The sequence below is a fragment of the Eublepharis macularius genome, chromosome 4 (genome assembly GCF_028583425.1).
Source record: "Eublepharis macularius isolate TG4126 chromosome 4, MPM_Emac_v1.0, whole genome shotgun sequence".
In the NCBI taxonomy this organism is placed as follows: domain Eukaryota; kingdom Metazoa; phylum Chordata; class Lepidosauria; order Squamata; family Eublepharidae; genus Eublepharis; species Eublepharis macularius.
In genome coordinates this window covers 79,278,933-79,298,574 of record NC_072793.1, presented here as the reverse complement: position 1 = coordinate 79,298,574, position 19,642 = coordinate 79,278,933, and the positions used below count along the sequence as shown (strand labels likewise).

Sequence of the window (19,642 nt, the reverse complement as noted above, 5' to 3'; positions counted from 1 at the left end):
TAATCTTCCACTGGCAGCCCTGTTACTTCCTGTTGAATGGTTATCTGTTCTATATCATTCTTGTTTAAGATGTAATAATAAATCCAGGAAGAAACTTAACAGTTTGTTTTTGTGGAAACAGGCAATTTCAGTACTTTCATGCAGAAGGAAATATTTGAACAACCGGAATCTATTTTCAATACCATGAGAGGCAGAGTGAACTTTGAGACAAACACAGGTAACCTTGTGAGCAGAAGTGCTTCCTTCTAATTCTACAAAACATTACCTTCACTCTGCATTAGAAAACTCAACTGATCTAAAGTTTATCTTTCCGCTGTTTTTGTGGAAACTATAGTTCTTTTGGGCGGCTTGAAGGACCATTTGAAAGAAATCAGAAGGTGCAGGCGATTGATCATTATTGGCTGTGGGACCAGTTATCATGCTGCCGTGGCTGTAAGTTTCTAGAAAACACTCTGAACTATGGAAATAATTCTTTTTAAAGAATCTTTTTTAGATTCCTTTCTGTATCTCCAAACTGCAAACACATCATGCACTGGTTTGTTAATTCAAAAGATTTTTAGATTACCTCTCATCATACTGCTCCAAGGACATATAAAAGATAAAAATGACATAAAAACTACATCTACCAGATAAAACAAACACAAGCAGTCTACAATACTCCTGAAACAGTAGTTTCAAAGTAAAATCCAACAACCCTTTGATATACAGCTTTTGGATATTGCTATGCATAGCATTTGCAAGATATTGTCATTTGAAATTGTCATTAAATGATAGGAGGTTTTGCATTTTTCTGAAAGGCAGATTCAAAGTTTTAATTTATCTCTATGCAGTTAATTCACTGATTTTTGCCGTATTTTGTTCAAGCCTTAAAGATTTTAAAACTGAAGCTGATTGCCATATCATTATAGACTCGTCAAGTATTGGAAGAGCTGACTGAACTACCTGTGATGGTGGAACTTGCTAGTGATTTTATGGACCGAAATACTCCTGTATTTAGAGATGATGTGTGTTTTTTTACCAGCCAGTCAGGTGAGTTGTATTATGCTTTATATTGTTAATCTAGGCCCAAACAAATTCTTTAGAAAAAGGCATTGGTCACCAAGGAAGTGTTTTTATTTTATTCTGGATCCAGCATGGTTCAATGACTACTCTGAGTAATCCTGTATTCACTGAGAGATCTCTGAGAGATCTCTCACTGAGATCTCTCACTGATCACTGAGAGATCTCTGTCTTTTGGTGCTACACCTCTGAAGATGCCAGCCACAGCTGCTGGCGAAACGTCAGGAACTACAATGCCAAGACCACAGCAATACAGCCCGGAAAACCCACAACAACCAATCCTGTATTCAGTCACTTTCAGAACAGCATGGAGTAAGTTTTCTACTCTCAAAAGCAAGACCAAGCCAGTGTAACTTCAAGCTGGGGCTTAGTTTATGTAGCTCTGTGAGCCTTCCTCTTTCTTTATCCATTGATTTCTGGGTGCATACAGTCAAGAGCTGGCTGATGTGTGTGAACACCCTCACTACTAGTTAGGTTTAATTGTATATGGCCAAAGGCCTCACAATACAAAGTTAAGAACGGTAAAAATAGAAATCTATCTTACAAGCATAAAATAGTTATTAAAATAATAAAATACAATTAAAATGGGACCTTAGTAAATACCAGATAGTTATGAAAAAGTTAGGTTTCTGAGGAAACAATCTTGGCCCTAATATTTTTGCAGCTAAGGCAAACAGGGATACTCTGCTAGTGACAAATGAATCAGTATCGGATAACAAAAAAACTAATTTGTTGATATCAGATGTAAAGTTACGCCCCACTAACAGGTTAGCAAGAAATTTAGCTCTAACCTCTGCATACATGGGACAAAATAAAGTGTAATGTAGAAGATCTTCAGGAACTGAGGCACCACATATGCAGAGATGGAGAGCCATTGGGGTTTGATGGTATCTTCCTGTAAGTAAAGCTGTCGGCATTGTTTGAAAGTGCAGGGAGGTAAATGATTTTCTGAGATTTTGGGATGTGATATTCACTAAATAAGGTGATCTAACATGATCTCTTTTGATCAGTTTAAACCAGGGGGAAGATCTGGACTGGGAAATTGTAAGACTGTCCAAAAGAGTATCACATATATATAATTGATTAATTGATTACCTGGCCATCTCTCCCTCCTTATTATACCATGTAGATTGATTTCAGATAGATAATAGAGTTGAGAGTGATCACTGCTCTTTGAGACTTCTTCTCAATTTTAAGCAGGGTATTTATCTAAGCCCTACTTTAGATCCTCCAGATGATATTCTTCCCGAGGCTAAAAGAATTAAGTGGTCTGACCAGTTGCTCACGGACCTGGCGCAGGTATTGATAAATGACGCACTATTGTCCCGGCGTCAGACTTTATTGCAACCTGGTAGTAACACTATCAAACTTTTTGAAGGAGATTGTTAGCTCCTTAAAACCCATGATTTCTAACAATAGACCATTAAATTCTAAAAAAACTCATGGCAGTGGATGGTTTGACCAGGAGTGTAAAATGGCCAAGAAAGAGTTAAGTAACTGTACACGTTTGATTTGTTACTGCAAAGATGAAGCATCTGTAACCCAACTCTTACGCCTTAGATCTAAATATAAAAATCTTCTTAAAAGAAAAAAACTTGATCATGCCAAACACCTATGGCATGAATTAGGTCTGGCAGTCGCAGAGAAAAGAGAGTCGCGTTTTTGGGAACTTGTTTCTTTTGGGTTTGGCAAGCCTCCTTTTCAGCTTGAAGCACAAATCTCAGGAAAAGACTGGCATACACATTTCAGCAAAATTTTTGGAGCGCCTTTGTCCCCATCCTTGATTTATGGTATACAGAGGCAGATTTCCTACTCTGAATTCTCTGTATCTCCTAATTGGCTCCCAGTTACTGAACCTGAGATTAGAGATCTTATCAACTCTCTAGCCTCAGGAAAAGCTCCAGGAGAGGATTTTATTCCTCTGGAACTACTAAAGTCCTTTCCTGACTGGTGGTCGGTCGCCAATACTTGCCAGTCTTAATGCAGATTAATGAAACTGGTGTTTTCCCGTCAGGATGGAAACTGAATATTGTAGCTCCTATTCATAAGAACGGTGATAAAGCAAATCCAAAAAACTACCATCCCATAAGCTTGTTGAATATTACAGCAAAACTTTATAGTAAATATCTTCTGCATAAATTGGAGGACTGGGAAATTTCTAATCATGTAATCCACCCAATCAGGCTGGCTTTAGAAAGGGCCAAAGTACAGTTGAGCACTGTCAAAATCTTTATCAATTAGCCCTATCAGGCATAAATGGCCCCACTAAAGCCCTTTTTGTAGCATTTGTACATCTTGCTGCTGCATTTGATTCTATAGATAGAAATTGTCTCTGGAAGAAGCTAGCTAGCACAAATATAGATAAACGCTTACTGTTTCTTCTTCAGGAATTACACTCAAACATCTTTGCAAAATCAGGGCGGGTACTTCAGGCTCTTTAACAGATGAAATTCCAATTCTTAGAGGGGTTAAGCAGGGATGTGTACTTGTTCGCATGCTTTTTAACCTGTACATAAATGGTATAGTGCACAGGTTATCAGGTCCCGAGTTTGTTGCCCCCTCATTTGGTCATCAGAAAATTTCGATTCTTTTATATGCTGATGACATGGTCTCTCCCTTACCCAAACTGGACTAAAAAGGTTACTGCACCAACTAGGAGAATACTGCAAAGAGGAGGCCCTCAAAATAAATTATGACAAGACCAAGGTCATGGTGTTTAGAAGGCGGCCCAGAAGGACCACCTGGAGTATTCATGGAATTCCCATTGAACAGTGCAGCTTCTATAAGTATTTGGGAGTGACCTTTAGCAAGACCTTAAGTTGGAATATACATCTGGATATTGTCAAATCCTCCACTTTAAAAATAATAGGGACAATTCTGAGATTTTATTATACCACGGGTGGATCTCTTGTAGGCTCTGCAATAAAACTGTATTTATGTAAGGCAATCCCCCACCTCCTTTATGGTATAGAGGTCTGGGGTTGGAATCAGTTCAAAATCTTTTCATTAGACGATTGCTTGCACTACCCAGGGGACCCCTACAGCCCTAATGAGGGCAGAACTTGGTCTGCCTTCAGTTAGAACTAGGGTTCATTTGGCCATACTTAAATTCTGGAGCAAGGGCAATACTGTTATTACCAACACTCTCAGTAAGCAATGCTTTCAGCTGATGACACACAGTGGCTCACCCTGGGCAGCCTGCTACAATAACATTCTTGTTCATTATACCATTCCAGATGATTTGTTGGGGGTCTTAAATAATGGCTGCAACTTACGAAATTGGGTCTACAGATGTGATACACTCCCACTCCCACTAAATAGCTTACTCTCTACAAGTTGTCTATATATGATAAATAACAAAAAGAAACGCTTCTTTATTCAATAAGTAACAGAATTGTGGAATTCACTGCCAGTTATAGCCTATTCTCCTTAGCATAGTGGTTGAGTGGTTGGGCTGCTGGTTCAAATCCCACTACTGCCTTGAGCTCAGCAGGTGGACTTGGGTAAGCCACTCTTTTCAACCCCAGCTGCACTGCAGTCATAATAATATCACTGACCTTGTTCACTGCTGAGTCAGGCACTAATCTCTCTGGAAGAGAAGCATATAAATGCAGTTATTATTAACAAGGGAAGAGTTCATCAATAGTACAGCAATATTGTATCTACAGGTATCTTCACTATCTCTTAGCAATCTCAGGACAGCCAAAAGAGAGGTTGACCTGAGACCTGTACCATATGGAGACAGAACACTTTTTGCTAGAATAAGAGACTGTAGAGAATTGTTGCCTTTAAAGATACATTGTCAAACTGGTTGGCCTCCCTTCTCTCCCCCCCAGTTAAATTACTTTTCTGTTTGGCATCAGTTTGAAGCCTTACTCTCTCCTTAATTCTCTGTCATTTTTGCTGCTTCCTTTTCTCTTCACAAGAACTAACACTGGACATTTCCCTCTGGCTTAAGACAATGAGGATGTTCCAGGAAATGGAAGTTACATTTTAAGTGAACATTACAGTTTTCCCCAGATACTCTATTCTACCTATTTAAACTTGCTTTTCAAGATTTTCATTAAGTTTCATTGTTGCCATGATTGATTCAGATTTTCTGCCACAAACAAATATACAGTCATAAAACGCCCTCTGATTTTTTTTATGGAACAGTAAGTTGAGGTGGGAGGAGCTGCATGCCCTAGTCTATATGGCAGGATATTCTCATGTAGGGATGGATAGTACCTTTTTCAGCCACACTTTTTTGTTGTCTGTCTTGAATTGAGTGAACTCAGTTCAGAGCTATGCATCAACTGTTAGAGCGAGTGTTAAACAACGCTGCGGAATTAAACGCCGAGCTGGTTAGAGAGGCAAAAGCTTTATTTGAGGAAGTTACATACTTGAGGGAAAGGGGGAGAGATAGATCCTAGCTATCTGACTACATCTTGCAGAGACAGAGAAGACGTGTGGCAGGAGAGAGAAGAAGCAGGATATTGCCCTGTTTAGCCCAATAGGAGACAAGACAAGGAAATGACCCCCAGGAAACAAGAGAGGTGCTACTCTCACTGTCCTAACTAAGTGATCCTTGCTGCCCCCTGCATGGTAGGCTCTTCTTACTTCTTGCTGCTGCAGTACACCAGACATTGTTATTTCTAACACCCCTTCTCAATGTCTAGTGTACAAAGTCCACAAAGTTCAGTCTTTCACGTAGACTTTGAAATTTCTCTTTGGCAAGTGGCTTGGTGAGGATGTCTGCTATCATTTCTTCTGTAGAGCAGTACTGTAGCTCAACAAGCCCTTCTTCTTGCATATTTCTCACAATGTGATTCTTTATGTCAATGTGCTTGGTTCTTGATCCAATTCTTTCTGTATTTGCAAGCTTTATGCAAGATTGATTATCTTCAAAAAGTTGTATAGTTTTGGGTTCATTTATCCCAAAGTCTTCTAATAGTTGTAGAATCCACTTGAGTTCTTGGCATGCTTCTGCTGCTGATATGTATTCAGCTTCTGTAGTTGATGCTGCTACTAGGTCTTGCTTTCTGCTTGTCCAACTGATTGCTCCTCCACCATAAAAGAATACTCGTCCACTGGTAGACTTTCTGACTGTGATGTCTTCTGCCCAGTCAGCATCCATGAATCCCACTAGTCTGGGATTGTTGCTTGCTGGTAGCTTGAGCTTCAGTTGTGCAGTACCTCTCAGGTATCTTGCCAGTCTTTTGACTGCTTGCCAGTCATTCACACTTGGTGATGCACTTTTCCTGCACAGTATTCCAACTGCTGCTACTATGTCAGGTCTGGTCACTGTACTTATGTAGAGCAGTTTTCCAATTGCTTCTCTGTATACTTTGATATTTCTCAGAGGTTCATTGTTTCCATTTTGTTTCAGGAAATCTGTTTCCATTGGAGTACATGTTGGTTTTCCATCTTTCATATCCATGTAGTCTAGGAAATCCATGATCTTTTGCTTTTGATTAAGAAGATAGCTTCCATCTTCCTCTCGCTCTATTTGAACTCCAAGGTAAAAGCTGACATTTCCAAGACGCTTTACTTCAACCTCTTGGTTCAGGTGCTGAACTATTTCATCACAATCTTGTTGATCCTCATAACAAAGGAGAATATCATCTACATAAATCAGAATAAAAGTCCATTTGTTGTCTTTCTTTCTTGAGTACAGGCAGCGTTCTGCCCCGCCTTGCTTGAATCTTTCTTTGATGAGCATTTGGTTCAGTTTCTGGTTCCAGGCCCTTGCAGCCTGTTTCAGTCCATAAATGCTCTTCTGCAGTTTGCATACAAATTCCTCTGTCTTTGGACTGTTCAAATCCAGGAGGCTGTGTCATATACACGTCTTCTTCCAGCACTCCATGAAGAAAAGCAGTTTTCACATCCAGATGCTCCACATGCATCTTCCTTGCGGCTGCTATGCTCAGTAGTGTTCTTACTGAAGTGTGTTTCACTACTGGTGCGAAGGTTTCATCATAGTCTTCTCCATACTTCTGGGAATATCCCTTTGCAACCAGTCTTGCTTTGTACTTTTGTACTTCTCCATCTGCATCAAGTTTGGTTTTGAAAATCCATTTGCATCCTACTGTCCTTTTTCCAGGTGGTAGTTCTGTGAGAATCCATGTCTTGTTCTGGATCAGAGAGTCAATTTCTTCTTTTGCAGCTTTTCTCCATTTCTCTGCTTCTCTTGCTGGCATTCCTTCTATGTCTTCCCAGCTAGAAGGTTCTGGTACAGCTTCTGTTTTTGCCAGGTAAGAGAATTTCAGTGGTGGAACTCCTTTGTTTATTCTGTCTGAGCGTCTGACACTTGGCTCTGCTTCCCCTTCTCTTTCTGTGGGCTCTGCAGGTGTCTCCTGCGTCTCAGTCAGGTCCCAGAGTTGCACAATTTCTGGCTGCTGTGCTGCATCAGCTTCCTTTGGTGTAGACTCTCTGGTGTCAGGCTTGCTTGCCTTCTCCTTTTCATCAATGTACACCACATGGCGGATCTTCGCCGTGTCTGTCTCTGGGTTGAGGATTCGATATCCCTTGCATCCCAGTGCATATCCAACAAATATGCCTGCTTCTGTTCTGGGATCCATCTTAGACCTCTTTTCCTTCGGAACATAAGTGTAGGCTTTTGATCCAAACACTCTCAGATGCCTTACATTGGGCTTGCGGTTGTACCACAGTTCAAATGGTGTGCTGCTTGCACCCTTTGTAGGTAGCATGTTCTGCAGATAGGCAGCAGTGTTGATAGCTTCTCCCCAATATTTTTGAGGTAGCTGTGCTTTTTGCAGCATGCTCCTGCACATCTCTGTGAGAGAACGATTTTTCCTCTCCGCTATCCCGTTGAGTTCGGGGGTGTATGGCACGGTCAGGTGATGCTCTATTCCTTCAGCTGCTAGGAAGCTTGTCATCTCCTTCCCCACGTACTCGCCTCCATTGTCTGTGCGGATAGCCATTGGTTTTCTCTGGAATCTGTTCTGCACCATTGCTAGGTACATCTTGAGTTTTTCCAGTACTTGGCTCTTTTCCTTGAGCAGGTAAATCACAGTAAATCTTGAAAAATCATCAGTAAAAGTCAGAAAGTACTTACTTCCACTGGGTGTTACTGTTCCCATGGGTCCACAGACATCACTGTGAATCAGCTCCAGTGGTCTTGTCGTCTGCTTCTCACTCTGTTTGGTGAAAGAAGGTCTTGTGCCTTTGGCTTGAATACAGCAAACACATTTCTCTGCATCAGGACATTTTTTCATTTGCAAATCATTAATCAGATTCTGCCTTTCAAGCTGATATATATAATCCATATTAGCATGTCCAAGCCTTCTATGGATAAGACTAGTACAATTCTTGTGAGAGCACTTTTCAATTAAATTCACTGCGCCTTCAGAGCAATCCAGCATATACAGGCCATCCTCTAATGTGCCTTGTGCAATTAATTCACCTTCATTGCTAATAAAACATTTCTCTCCTTTGAATACAGTCTCAATTCCTTTCTTGGCCATCAAAGATACAGACAATAGGTTAGATTTAACTTCAGGTACGTATAGACAATCAGTGATCTGCACTTCTCTAGTTTGGCCACTGGGTAGCGCACAACATGCAGATACGGTCCCTTGTCCCCGCGCTGTTAAAGCCTCTCCATTTGCCGTATACAATTTATCGTGGCTTTCATTCATCTCATTAAAAAACTTCTCATTGTTGCAAAGGTGGTTAGTACATGCACTGTCAATTGCCCATTTGCATATGCTTTGATCATTTTTACCAACGTTTAAACAATTCTTATCAGATCTGCTTTTCCTTTGACCATCGGCATTAGGTGACTTAATGGCTGCATTAGCATTCCTAAAGCCTTTTGTTTCCGTGCCTCGTGGCGGCTTGCTAACTCTCTGTGAATCACGAAACCAACAGTCTTCCTTTAAATGTCCTTTCTTTCTGCAGATGCTGCAGGAGAAATCATTTCTTGAACTGACTCTTAAAGCTAGCTCTCTTGGCTCACTTATATGATCCAGTTTGCTAAAACTTTCCTCCTGCAGTCTTGCAAGTACATAGTTTAAGCTTAGACTTTCTCTCATTTCCAAAACATGTACAATGCTTGTATAAGATTGAGGAAGGCTAGATAGCAGAATTATAGCTAGATCCTCATCCTGGATCTCCTTTCCAAGGGATCTTAATTTCTGTGTTAATTCCATGAAATTTGCAATATGATCTTTCAGCTGTTGCTGTGGCTTCATCTGAATCCGATACAATTGCCTCATTAGCAAAACTTTAGTTTTAATTGATTCTTGACGGTTTATTTCTAGAAGAGATGTCCACATTTGTCTAGAAGTGGGCTCATGAATAACTCTTATCAATTGTTTATCACTTAAAGCATTAATGATAATAGATCTTGCCTTATTGTCCTGCTTGACCCATTTGGCTTCCTTCTGTGGATCTCCAGTCGGTTTTTCATCTGTTACTGCAGACCAGACGTCCAGTTGAATAAGATGGGCTTTTATTCTTTCTGCCCAAAGATCATAGTTCCTCCCGTCGCCTAGTCGGTCGATCTGGAACCCCTGCTGTGCACTGTAGGAGTCAGCCATCTTTCCTCTATTGTCTGCCCTCTGTGCTTTAGCCTGCGGCTACAGCAGAACTTTTATTGCTCTCTCTTAACTTCAGCTTGCGTTAATTGCCTCTGGGCCCATAACCCTGTTAGAGCGAGTGTTAAACAATGCTGCGGAATTAAACGCCGAGCTGGTTAGAGAGGCAAAAGCTTTATTTGAGGAAGTTACATACTTGAGGGAAAGGGGGAGAGATAGATCCTAGCTATCTGACTACATCTTGCAGAGACAGAGAAGAAGTGTGGCAGGAGAGAGAAGAAGCAGGATATTGCCCTGTTTAGCCCAATAGGAGACAAGACAAGGAAATGACCCCCAGGAAACAAGAGAGGTGCTACTCTCACTGTCCTAACTAAGTGATCCTTGCTGCCCCCTGCATGGTAGGCTCTTCTTACTTCTTGCTGCTGCAGTACACCAGACATTGTTATTTCTAACATCATAAAACGCCCTCTGATTTTTTTTATGGAACAGTAAGTTGAGGTGGGAGGAGCTGCATGCCCTAGTCTATATGGCAGGATATTCTCATGTAGGGATGGATAGTACCTTTTTCAGCCACACTTGTTTGTTGTCTGTCTTGAATTGAGTGAACTCAGTTCAGAGCTATGCATCAACATCACTGTGTTCTTGTACTGAAGGTGAAACTGCTGATACACTGATGGCTTTACAGTACTGTAAGAATCGTGGCGCTTTGACTGTAGGAATTACAAACACTGTTGGAAGCTCAATATCCAGGGAGACAGATTGTGGTGTCCATATCAATGCAGGCCCTGAGATTGGTGTGGCAAGCACAAAGGTAAGTTGCATTTAGCTGTAGTTGGTATTTTTCTCTCCCAATCTTAAAGATATGCCTGGTATATCTGCACTGTATTACCAGCATAATATCCCTGAATATGGCTACAGCATCATGTTTTGTATTACTGGGTTGGGTAATATGCAACAGCAAACCAGAGTTTGGTTGATTGTGCCTCAGCCTCATGCTCACATATATCCCACTCCCTCACATTATGCACTTGAATTGTTTTGAACTTTTTCTTTTGTAGTGAATAGTTTGCTGTAACATTTGAACTGGGAAAACTATAATTTGTGCAAACAATAACTTAGATGGCTATGATGTAACAATAAACTATGGTTTGCCAGAAAAGAAGAAATGCAGGAGGGGACCAAGTATATGGGGGGAGGCAAGGTAAGGCTTGGTGTTGCATCTGAAATGAACCTTTGGATTGGCAGAAGTAGGGAGCCAATTTAATGGATGTGCTTTCTTCATCTTCAGGCTTATACTAGCCAGTTTGTATCTCTTGTAATGTTTGGTTTGATGATGTCTGAAGACAGAATTTCCTTGCAACACAGGAGACAAGAGATCATAAATGGGCTACAGTCATTGCCTGGTATGCATTTCTTTACTATTCAAATTGCTGTGGATATATCAGGATATTGTATGAGAGGGTTAAATTTAAAGTACTGATGTGCAATTTCTACAGTAGCATGTGCCTGATGTGATTTCAGTAGCTTATCTCTCTACTGAACCCATTAATTGCTTTAAAATTCCCTAGAGCTTATAGAGGGAGGCAAGGTGGCATGATATAGCCTGATCTCGTCAGATCTCGGAAGCTAAGCGGGGTCAGTACTTGGATAGGCAACCTCCAAGGAAGACTCTGCAGAGGAAGGCAATGGCAAACCAATTCAGCTTCTCACTTGCCTTGACAGACCCTTGTTAGGGTCACCGTATGACGATTGTGACTTGACAGCACATACACACACAGGCAGAGTATATAGATACCAGTGTAAAAGCAGTTTAGGAGTGATTGATCTGATAACTAATAGAAATTAGAAGGTCTAACTCTGCATAGGATAGCACTATTAGCCTAGCAAAAGTTCTAAGTTGCATTTTTGGCTTTTAAACATAATGATCTCTGTACAAAACATTGTTAACATAGTAGAATTTGAATTTCAAATTCTACTTGATTTAATTCTACTTGGACAGCTTGATTTAAGAAAATGTATACATTGAAATTTATGAATTTATTATTATTCCCACAATAGTTTGAATCTATACCAAAGGGAAATAACAAGCCCTTGGATTGTCTATTTGGTGTTCTGTTTGTAAGCAAACTGGTTACATTCTTACAGTGTAATTCCACTGGATGTCCAATACATCAGAAAAATAGCAGACATAATCAGGACAGACTTCTAGGTTGTGGGGAGGAGGGAACACATGAGGTCAACTCAAGATTTCCCAGCTCAGACTCCTCATGAACAGGTTATTAATAATAATAAATAATTATAACATTTGATTTATATACCACCCTTTAGGACAACTTAATGCCACATTCAGAGCAGTTTACAAAGTGTGTTATTATTATCCCCACAACAATCATCCTGTGAGGTGGGTGGAGCTGAGAGAGCTCTGAGAGAGCTGTGACTGACCCAAGATCACCCAGCTGGCTTATGACATACTGAAATCTGAATTCATGCAGCTATGGCTACATCTGTTAACTGATGTATTTATTAAAATATTTTTTCTGACTTTTAATACAAATCTTCAAGGCAGCTAACGAAATCAGTTAAACCAGTAAACCCATGTCAAAAAATAGGAGATCTATGACTGAATGTCTAGAATCTTTTTTTTAAAAAACAGCAATGTAGTAACCTTATTTGAATCTAGTTGCTATAGTTGGCAGGGCTGCTGTCTAGAGTTGCTGATCTCCATGTGGTAGCTAAAGATCTCCTGGAATTTCAACTGATCTCAAAATAAGAGCAATCAGTTCCCTGGATAATTTCTGTGGCATTAGACCCTGCTGATGCCTCTCCCCTCTCCATACCCTGCCCTCTCCAGGCTCTCCCCTCAAAATCTCCAAGAATTTTCCAACCCAGAGCTGGCAACCCTAGCCACCATGTCGGATGGTGAGAGTATATACAGCATACTAAATCAGCATGATGTAAAGTGTTGGACCAGGATCTTGGAAACCCAGTTTCAAATCTGCAGGCTGTCCTGAAAGCTTGCTGGGTGACCTTGAACCAGTCACACACTTTTGGCTTGACCTACCTTACAGAGTTGTTGTGAGAATAAAATAGAGAGGAGCATAGTGTAATAATAATGATAATAAGTAATAATAATATGCTTATGTACTGCCTTTCAGGATAGATTAGTGCCCACTAGAGCAGTGAACAAAGTCAGTGTTATTATCCGTACAATGCAGCTGGGGAGCTGGGGCTAAGAGGAGTGGTTTACCTAAGGACACTTGCTGAGTTTATGGCAGTAGGGAGAGTCGAACTAGCACAGTGCTGATTCGCAACCCAGCCACTTATCCACTATGATACAGTAGCTCTTGTAAGCCACATTGGTTCCCCATTGGGGAGAAAAGGGAGGTATAAATGAAGTAAATAAATACAATAAAGAAAAGAAAAAAGAGGATATCACTGTGCAAATAAGCCTGCCTATATATTTGCAGTTGTTCACATGCCTTGTGCTTCGACCATTTGTGGCTTTAATGATTAACACCAGCATTTTAAATTAAGCCCAGAAATTAAATGTAAAACTGCAAACAATGCAGTTACGTGTTGCAAAACTGGTGTTATGTGTTCCAAGTGGTTTGCTTTGCTTAACAACACTCTGACAGCTGTATTCAGAACCAGTTGTCGTTTCAAGATACTATTCAAAGGTAGCTCCATGTAGCCCACACACCAGAGGAGCCTGGATGTCAGTGAAGCATGAATTACTGTATCTGGTAAAGATGCAGTTGGCTGGAGCCTATTCAGGGTCCAGGTTTTGCAGCTTCTGAAATCTAAGTAATTCTCAATTTTGATTTCTTGGTGCAGGGATGGTTAAAGAAGTATTATCTTTGGATGAGAAGATACATGATTTAGCTCTTGAACTATATAAACAAAGATCACTTTTGGTTATGGGTCGTGGCTACAACTATGCCACTTGTTTGGAAGGGGCATTGGTATGTATCTTTTATTAGCATTTCTCTAACCTATAAACTAAGGAATGGTCAACGAAATAAAATGGTTCTATACATACTAACTTCCCCCCTCTTTTTTGACATCTCTTTGATACCGTGTTTATTAAAGTCTTTAATTTTTTTGAAAATGCAGATGCAATTTATTCTTGTAGGTAAATCTATTATACAAGTAGAAATACTTCTTATATATTAGTTTTTGTGTATGTATATTAACTTTGTATATAATTTTGTATATTTATTTATTTGTCACACAGCTTTTATTCATTAAATTAGGGCAGTCCAGTTTTATACAACTCCCTTTAAAATGTATTTTAAAAGTACAAGAGCAGTGTTTTATGGACTTGTCTTTTATTAGGGTTTATCATCTTAAGGCATCCTCACATCTGCCTGATTTGTATTTAGTCATACCGACTGTACAAAGATATAGGCAAGTATCCTATGCCAGCAGGACATTAGACATGTTTACTGGAGAACACACTGTCCTCTTATGCATTGTGGCAAATTCTGAAGCTGAGGGAATTTCAAACGCACTTTGTTGTATTGCAGTTGGATCTGTGTGGTTTCTTAAAGTTGAAATCCCACTAGTGAGCCAGGCTTTTGAACTTAATGAACATAGCATTTGGAGCTCAACCACTGTGAACTACTTATCTGCATGTACTTGTTTTGAAACGTTTAAGAAATGCTTTCTATCTAATATTTTGACAGTGATTTTGTTCCATTTGCTTTGTAGAAAATCAAGGAGATTACCTATATGCATTCTGAAGGCATCTTGGCTGGGGAACTGAAGCATGGACCACTAGCTCTGATAGATAAACAAATGCCAGTTATCATGATCATTATGAAAGATCCTTGCTTCACCAAATGCCAGAATGCTCTGCAACAGGTCACTGCTCGCCAGGTAATCTCACTAGAAAGTGTGCTATAATTATAGATACACCATGCATGCATTCCTGAAAATAATTGTAAAGCTTACAAAATCACAGTCTGCACTATATGGCCCCAACCAGAGAACACATGCACAAACAGGCTTGTGTTCACATTTTTCCATGCTGAACAGTCCCATTCAGGAACTAAGAATACATGTATTTGATTCCAGTCTGACAGTTGTACTAGTAATGATTATTTATTTTAGTTGAGGTGGAAAGAGTACTGAACCTGGCCTTCCATTTCCCTTCTCCATGAACATATTTTCTGTATTATTGCTGACAATCTAAGATGCTTAATAAGGCATTTATTTTTATTTCTAATTCTATGCCAAAGTTTTTGGATAGGTTAAGGAATAATTTTAAAAAAACTTCTCACCATGTCTAGGGGGTGCACTGTTCTCTCTTCTCTGCGCACCCCACCACTGAAATGTCCCTGTTGTTGTACTTTGCAAACACAGGAAATTTCTCCATTGTATCCCAGACAAAATGTTGGGATGCAGTGGAAAAATATCTCATGGGGAAAGGAGTAAGAATGCTACCTCGCAGCCCAGTGAACATCTGAGCAGCAGTATTCTGATCTCCCCCAAAGAGTTACATGAGCCATATAATGGAGACAAACAACATCACAGGGCAGAGGCATGCAATGTCACAAGGTTCCAGTAAAGATCACTTATGGCCTACCTTCCTGAGCTTCGCACCCCTGATCTAAGCCAATGATCATCAATTCTTTTTGTGACAAAGAAATCAATATGTCCTGTGGAATTACCTTCTTTGTCCAGAATCTGTTGTCATCCCAATAAGTTTCATTGGATCAACCCAAGTTCTAACATTGTGTGAGAATGAAATGATTATCCACTTCCTCCACACTATGCATAATTTTATAAACATCTATAACCTCTTCAGCTTTTTAGCTAAACTCAAAAATCCCACACACTTTAGGCATTTCTGCATAGAGAAGGCATTCCAAACCCCTTGATTAGTTTGGTTGTCTTTTATTGCCCTTTCAGTAATCTTTCTTTGTCAGCTTGGAGGTTGGATTTAAGGGCCATTCTTTCATCTTTGCAGCCACAGAGCTGCAAAGGTAGGAAAAAAACAAGCTTTTAGTCACTGTTGGCCTTTTGGCCATTTTGAATGCATAGAAACACGCACTAAGCTGCCCACAGCTTCATGTGCATTATGTATTATGTACAGTCAAGGAGAGCCAGTTTGGTGTGGAGGTTAGGAGTGCGGGACTAATCTGGAGAGCCGGGTTTGATTCCCCACTCCTCCACTTGAAGCCAGCTGGGTAACCTTGGGCTAGTCACGGCTCTCTCAGCCCCACCCACCTCACAGGGTGTTTTGTTGTGGGGATAATAACAACATACTTTGTAAACTGTTCTGAGTGGGCATTAAGTTGTCCTGAAGGGCGGTATATAAATCGAATGTTGTTGTTGTTGTTGTTATTAACAGGATAAAGTATTTCAAGTTGGCTTGCTGAAAGCATTGCACGTATTTTTGTCCACCCCCCCACCAAAAAACTTCAGTATTTTTCTGGGAAAAAAGAAACAACAAAGGATGACATGGCTGAAAATCTAACATCTCTAGTAAAGTATTATTTGAATAAGCTGTTTTTTTGTACTCTTAACCACAGGCTATAATTATGAAAATATAATTTAAAGTGCAAAATGTTGAATCTTAATTGTAAAGCACTTTTGAGTGCAATCTTGTGCATTCTGTCCTATACCCATTGACACTGACATTAAAAATTAAACTCCTCTGATATCCTTCCTGTATATTGTAGACATTTCTGATAACACAGAATGCAGATAAACAAAATGTAACTTTAATCAATATTATTCATTGTTTTGTTTTACAGGGTCGCCCAGTTATTTTATGTTCTAAAGAAGATACTGAGAGTTCAAAATTTGCTTACAAGACTATTGAGCTGCCACAAACAGTGGACTGTCTGCAAGGAGTTTTGAGTGTTATCCCACTACAGCTGCTTTCATTCCACCTGGCTGTTCTCCGAGGATATGATGTAAGTCTTTTCTACATTTAGGCACTCCAATTAAAGCAGTTGCACAAACATATCTGGACTGTTCCTCCATTTCTTCAGGCTGGTAGCAAGAATAGTTGAACGGCATTCAAATAACTTGATGTGATGGGCTTTGTTAAGATGGAAACTGAGTTACCTTTAACTTTTGTGAAAACCATTTTACAGAATTAAAAAGAATAGTCATAGAGTATGTGCCATTTTTCTGAACATACATATTTCCTTATCCAAAAAGTAAAAGACCAGATCATACAACTGATGGTATGGGGCATGTACACCCTATCTTCGTTGTTACTCTAGGCTTGCTGATTATGTAGAGGCCTTATGGTATAAACCAGTGCTATGTACAGTTGTGTAATTCAAGTGTACACAACTGCATATAGCACTGGTCACTTTTTAATTTTGTAACTCCATTGATGTAAAAAACTTTGTCCTCACCACTTTGGGAGCTGCTCTATGGCTAAGAGAGCAGGGCTGTGACAAAGGAGCATGGCTTGGATACTGTGCCTACCCCATGGAGAAAGGCCACATTTATTCATACTTTAATTGTATTTGTTCATGTTTAATTGTATACTATGTAGCTGATTATACCATAGTGTCCATACCATCTGGATCTGTTTTCATATACTTTGCTAGGATTTGATTAGCATCTTACCAGTACGGCCCCATAGCTGGTCTGTAGCTGAATTGGATTGAAGGGAACAAGTGAAGGAAGCAGAGTCATTGAGTAAGGAGATAAATAAGGCAGCAGACAGAGTCAGATCTCCCCGTAAGGGGCCAGGAAAAAAATAATAAAGGTCAAAGACAAGTGGGAATGATGTGGCCACCTATGGCCACATTGCCAGATACATTCCTACCATTTCATGTCCTACAATTGTTATATAAGACATTTTTCTTCTTTATTCCAGGTGGATTTCCCTAGAAATCTGGCCAAATCAGTGACTGTGGAATAAGCAGCGTGACATAAAATATTTGTCATTGACAATCCTAATTTGTATTTCTGCCAATGAATCTTTAACAGAATGTTTAACTTTGACTCATATCTACAAAGCATACCACTACAAAGAATAATTCCATTGATTTCTGTGGAGTTTCTGGTGGTGGCTTGCTTGAGCCAGTATAACAGATATATTGCTATCTGTAAAATATCTGGGAATGTGTTTTTAACGGTTTAATGTGCCTTTAAATACTTTTTACATGCCTTGCACCTAAGTGGTGTGGCTTATAAGCCTTCAGCATCTTTAAATACTAACATTGCCAAAGAAAGGAAGAAAATCATTGTTTACATATGGTTAATAAAGTACTGTGCAATATATGTATATGTACATAGCTTTCTTCTAAGTCACTGTGAATGACAACACTATATGCAGTCCTGTCCTTTATCTGGAAGTAAGTCCTATCTGAAGTCAGTGGGATTTGCTCCAAGTTAAGTGCATATAGGATTGCTGCTTTAGTTTTAAAGAAAAATATTTATTTATATACACACATAATTGTATAGCTTAAATTATTTTAGTACATTGCTTGCCTATAGTAGTTGTATTGCCCAGTTAAATCTGTGCAAATTGACATTTTACTATGTATGTACAAACTGTTTCTTCCATTAATTCCATATTTGTACTTTTAACTGGAATTCTGTCCTACGACTTTTCTTTTTCCCACTTGTGATTGAGAAATTTTGCTCTTTATATCTGGTATCTGAAGAAGGAACCTTTAACTCTTAAAAGCTTATACCCTGAAAAATCGTGTTGGTCTCAGACTCAAATCCTGCTGTTCAACAAGGCTTACCTACCTGATACCACTCTTTATATGTAATTTTACAGATCATGCGTCTACTTTACCTGTCCACGACTATTTCTGCACTCACACTTCATTAGACATTGCTGAAAATAGGCTTTAGTCAACAACTTGACTTAAATAAAATGCTATCTTCATTTTGAATCCATTGTTTAACCCTTTAAGACTATTAGATATTGTTGCGCTTAATGTATCTATTTGACTGCCATACAACCAAAATGCTATGCAATTAAAGAAAATATTGTCTACTGACGGTAGTATGTCTGTATTTTACCTGATTGCTTTCTCTTCCAATAAGTTAACCAGAATATCATTATTATATCTAATGCTAAAGTCTTGGCTACTGTGCATATAATGAAAGTATTAAACTAGGGTCACCCACAACCGAGGAAGAGGTCTCTACATACTTGGGGGAACTTACCAGGTATGCAGAAAAATAACCTTGTAAATTAAGCAAAAAAACAAATAGCCAGATGAGAACTGAATAAAGTCCAGCAATGATGTAATTTTTGTTTTAAAAACTTGTATTTCATCCTTCTCTATTGTTACCGAACAGCCCCCCCCCTTCCTGCCCTAAGGCCAGCCACGAACTGTGTTTGAAGCCTACACTAAAAGATTGCCTTGCATGTGTGTGCCTCCAATACGCGTGTCAGTTCCATATCAGACGCTGCAACAAACTGTGTCAGTTTCCTAGACAAATGCATTCAGACCCTTGCGTGGCACTGCCCTGCTCAAGCTTATATCTGGACTCTCCTGTGTGATGTTGCCCTGTTACCAACCACGGATTGTGTCTTAAACGCTGCTCCCTCGCCTGCCCATGAGAGCTTGCCTTACCCTGGGTCCCAGCCACGCTGCCAGCAGCCAGGTGCCAGCCAGGGAGACCTTCAGCGAGCTTGACCAGGCGACCCCTGGCCAACTCCTGCCGGGAGCCTCCCAAGGGCTGGTTACCAAGCGTGCCCTCACTGCCAGGCAGTCTGTTGGTGAGCCCTAGCCGTGCCCAGACGACAGCCATGTTCTCAGGCAGCCAGGAAACCGAGGGGAACTGTCTGTTTTGGGAAGCCATTTCGAAGAAGCGAGCTGACCACGTACACAGCGAGAGAATTCCGCTCTCCTCTGCATATCTTAACACCTTTCCAGAATGAAGATTGAGTGCCAGTCAGCCAGAGCAATCAACGAGCACACATCAAAGCAGCCTCCGCGTGCCGGACTTGATGGCACCAGAATGAGCACTGGTAACCCGGATCCCCTTCCTTCCCCCATCCCCTCTCCCAAAAGGTGTCATGATATATCAATCAGACTTCAAACATTGTC

General features: G+C 40.1%; 1 protein-coding gene across 1 annotated transcript in view; it reads left to right on the top strand.

The window, feature by feature from the left end:
* GFPT2 (glutamine-fructose-6-phosphate transaminase 2) overlaps positions 1-18,583 on the top strand; it is a 42,051-nt gene extending 23,468 nt beyond the window's left edge. Inside the window, exons 11-19 of the mRNA XM_054978518.1 lie at positions 122-217; positions 335-432; positions 909-1,029; positions 10,253-10,410; positions 10,888-11,002; positions 13,434-13,561; positions 14,310-14,477; positions 16,361-16,522; positions 17,446-18,583. Of these exons, the coding sequence (XP_054834493.1) occupies positions 122-217; positions 335-432; positions 909-1,029; positions 10,253-10,410; positions 10,888-11,002; positions 13,434-13,561; positions 14,310-14,477; positions 16,361-16,522; positions 17,446-17,490 (1,091 nt within the window). The 3' untranslated portion in view covers positions 17,491-18,583. The remainder of the gene's footprint in view (positions 1-121; positions 218-334; positions 433-908; positions 1,030-10,252; positions 10,411-10,887; positions 11,003-13,433; positions 13,562-14,309; positions 14,478-16,360; positions 16,523-17,445) is intronic.
* The last annotated feature ends 1,059 nt before the right edge of the window (positions 18,584-19,642 follow it).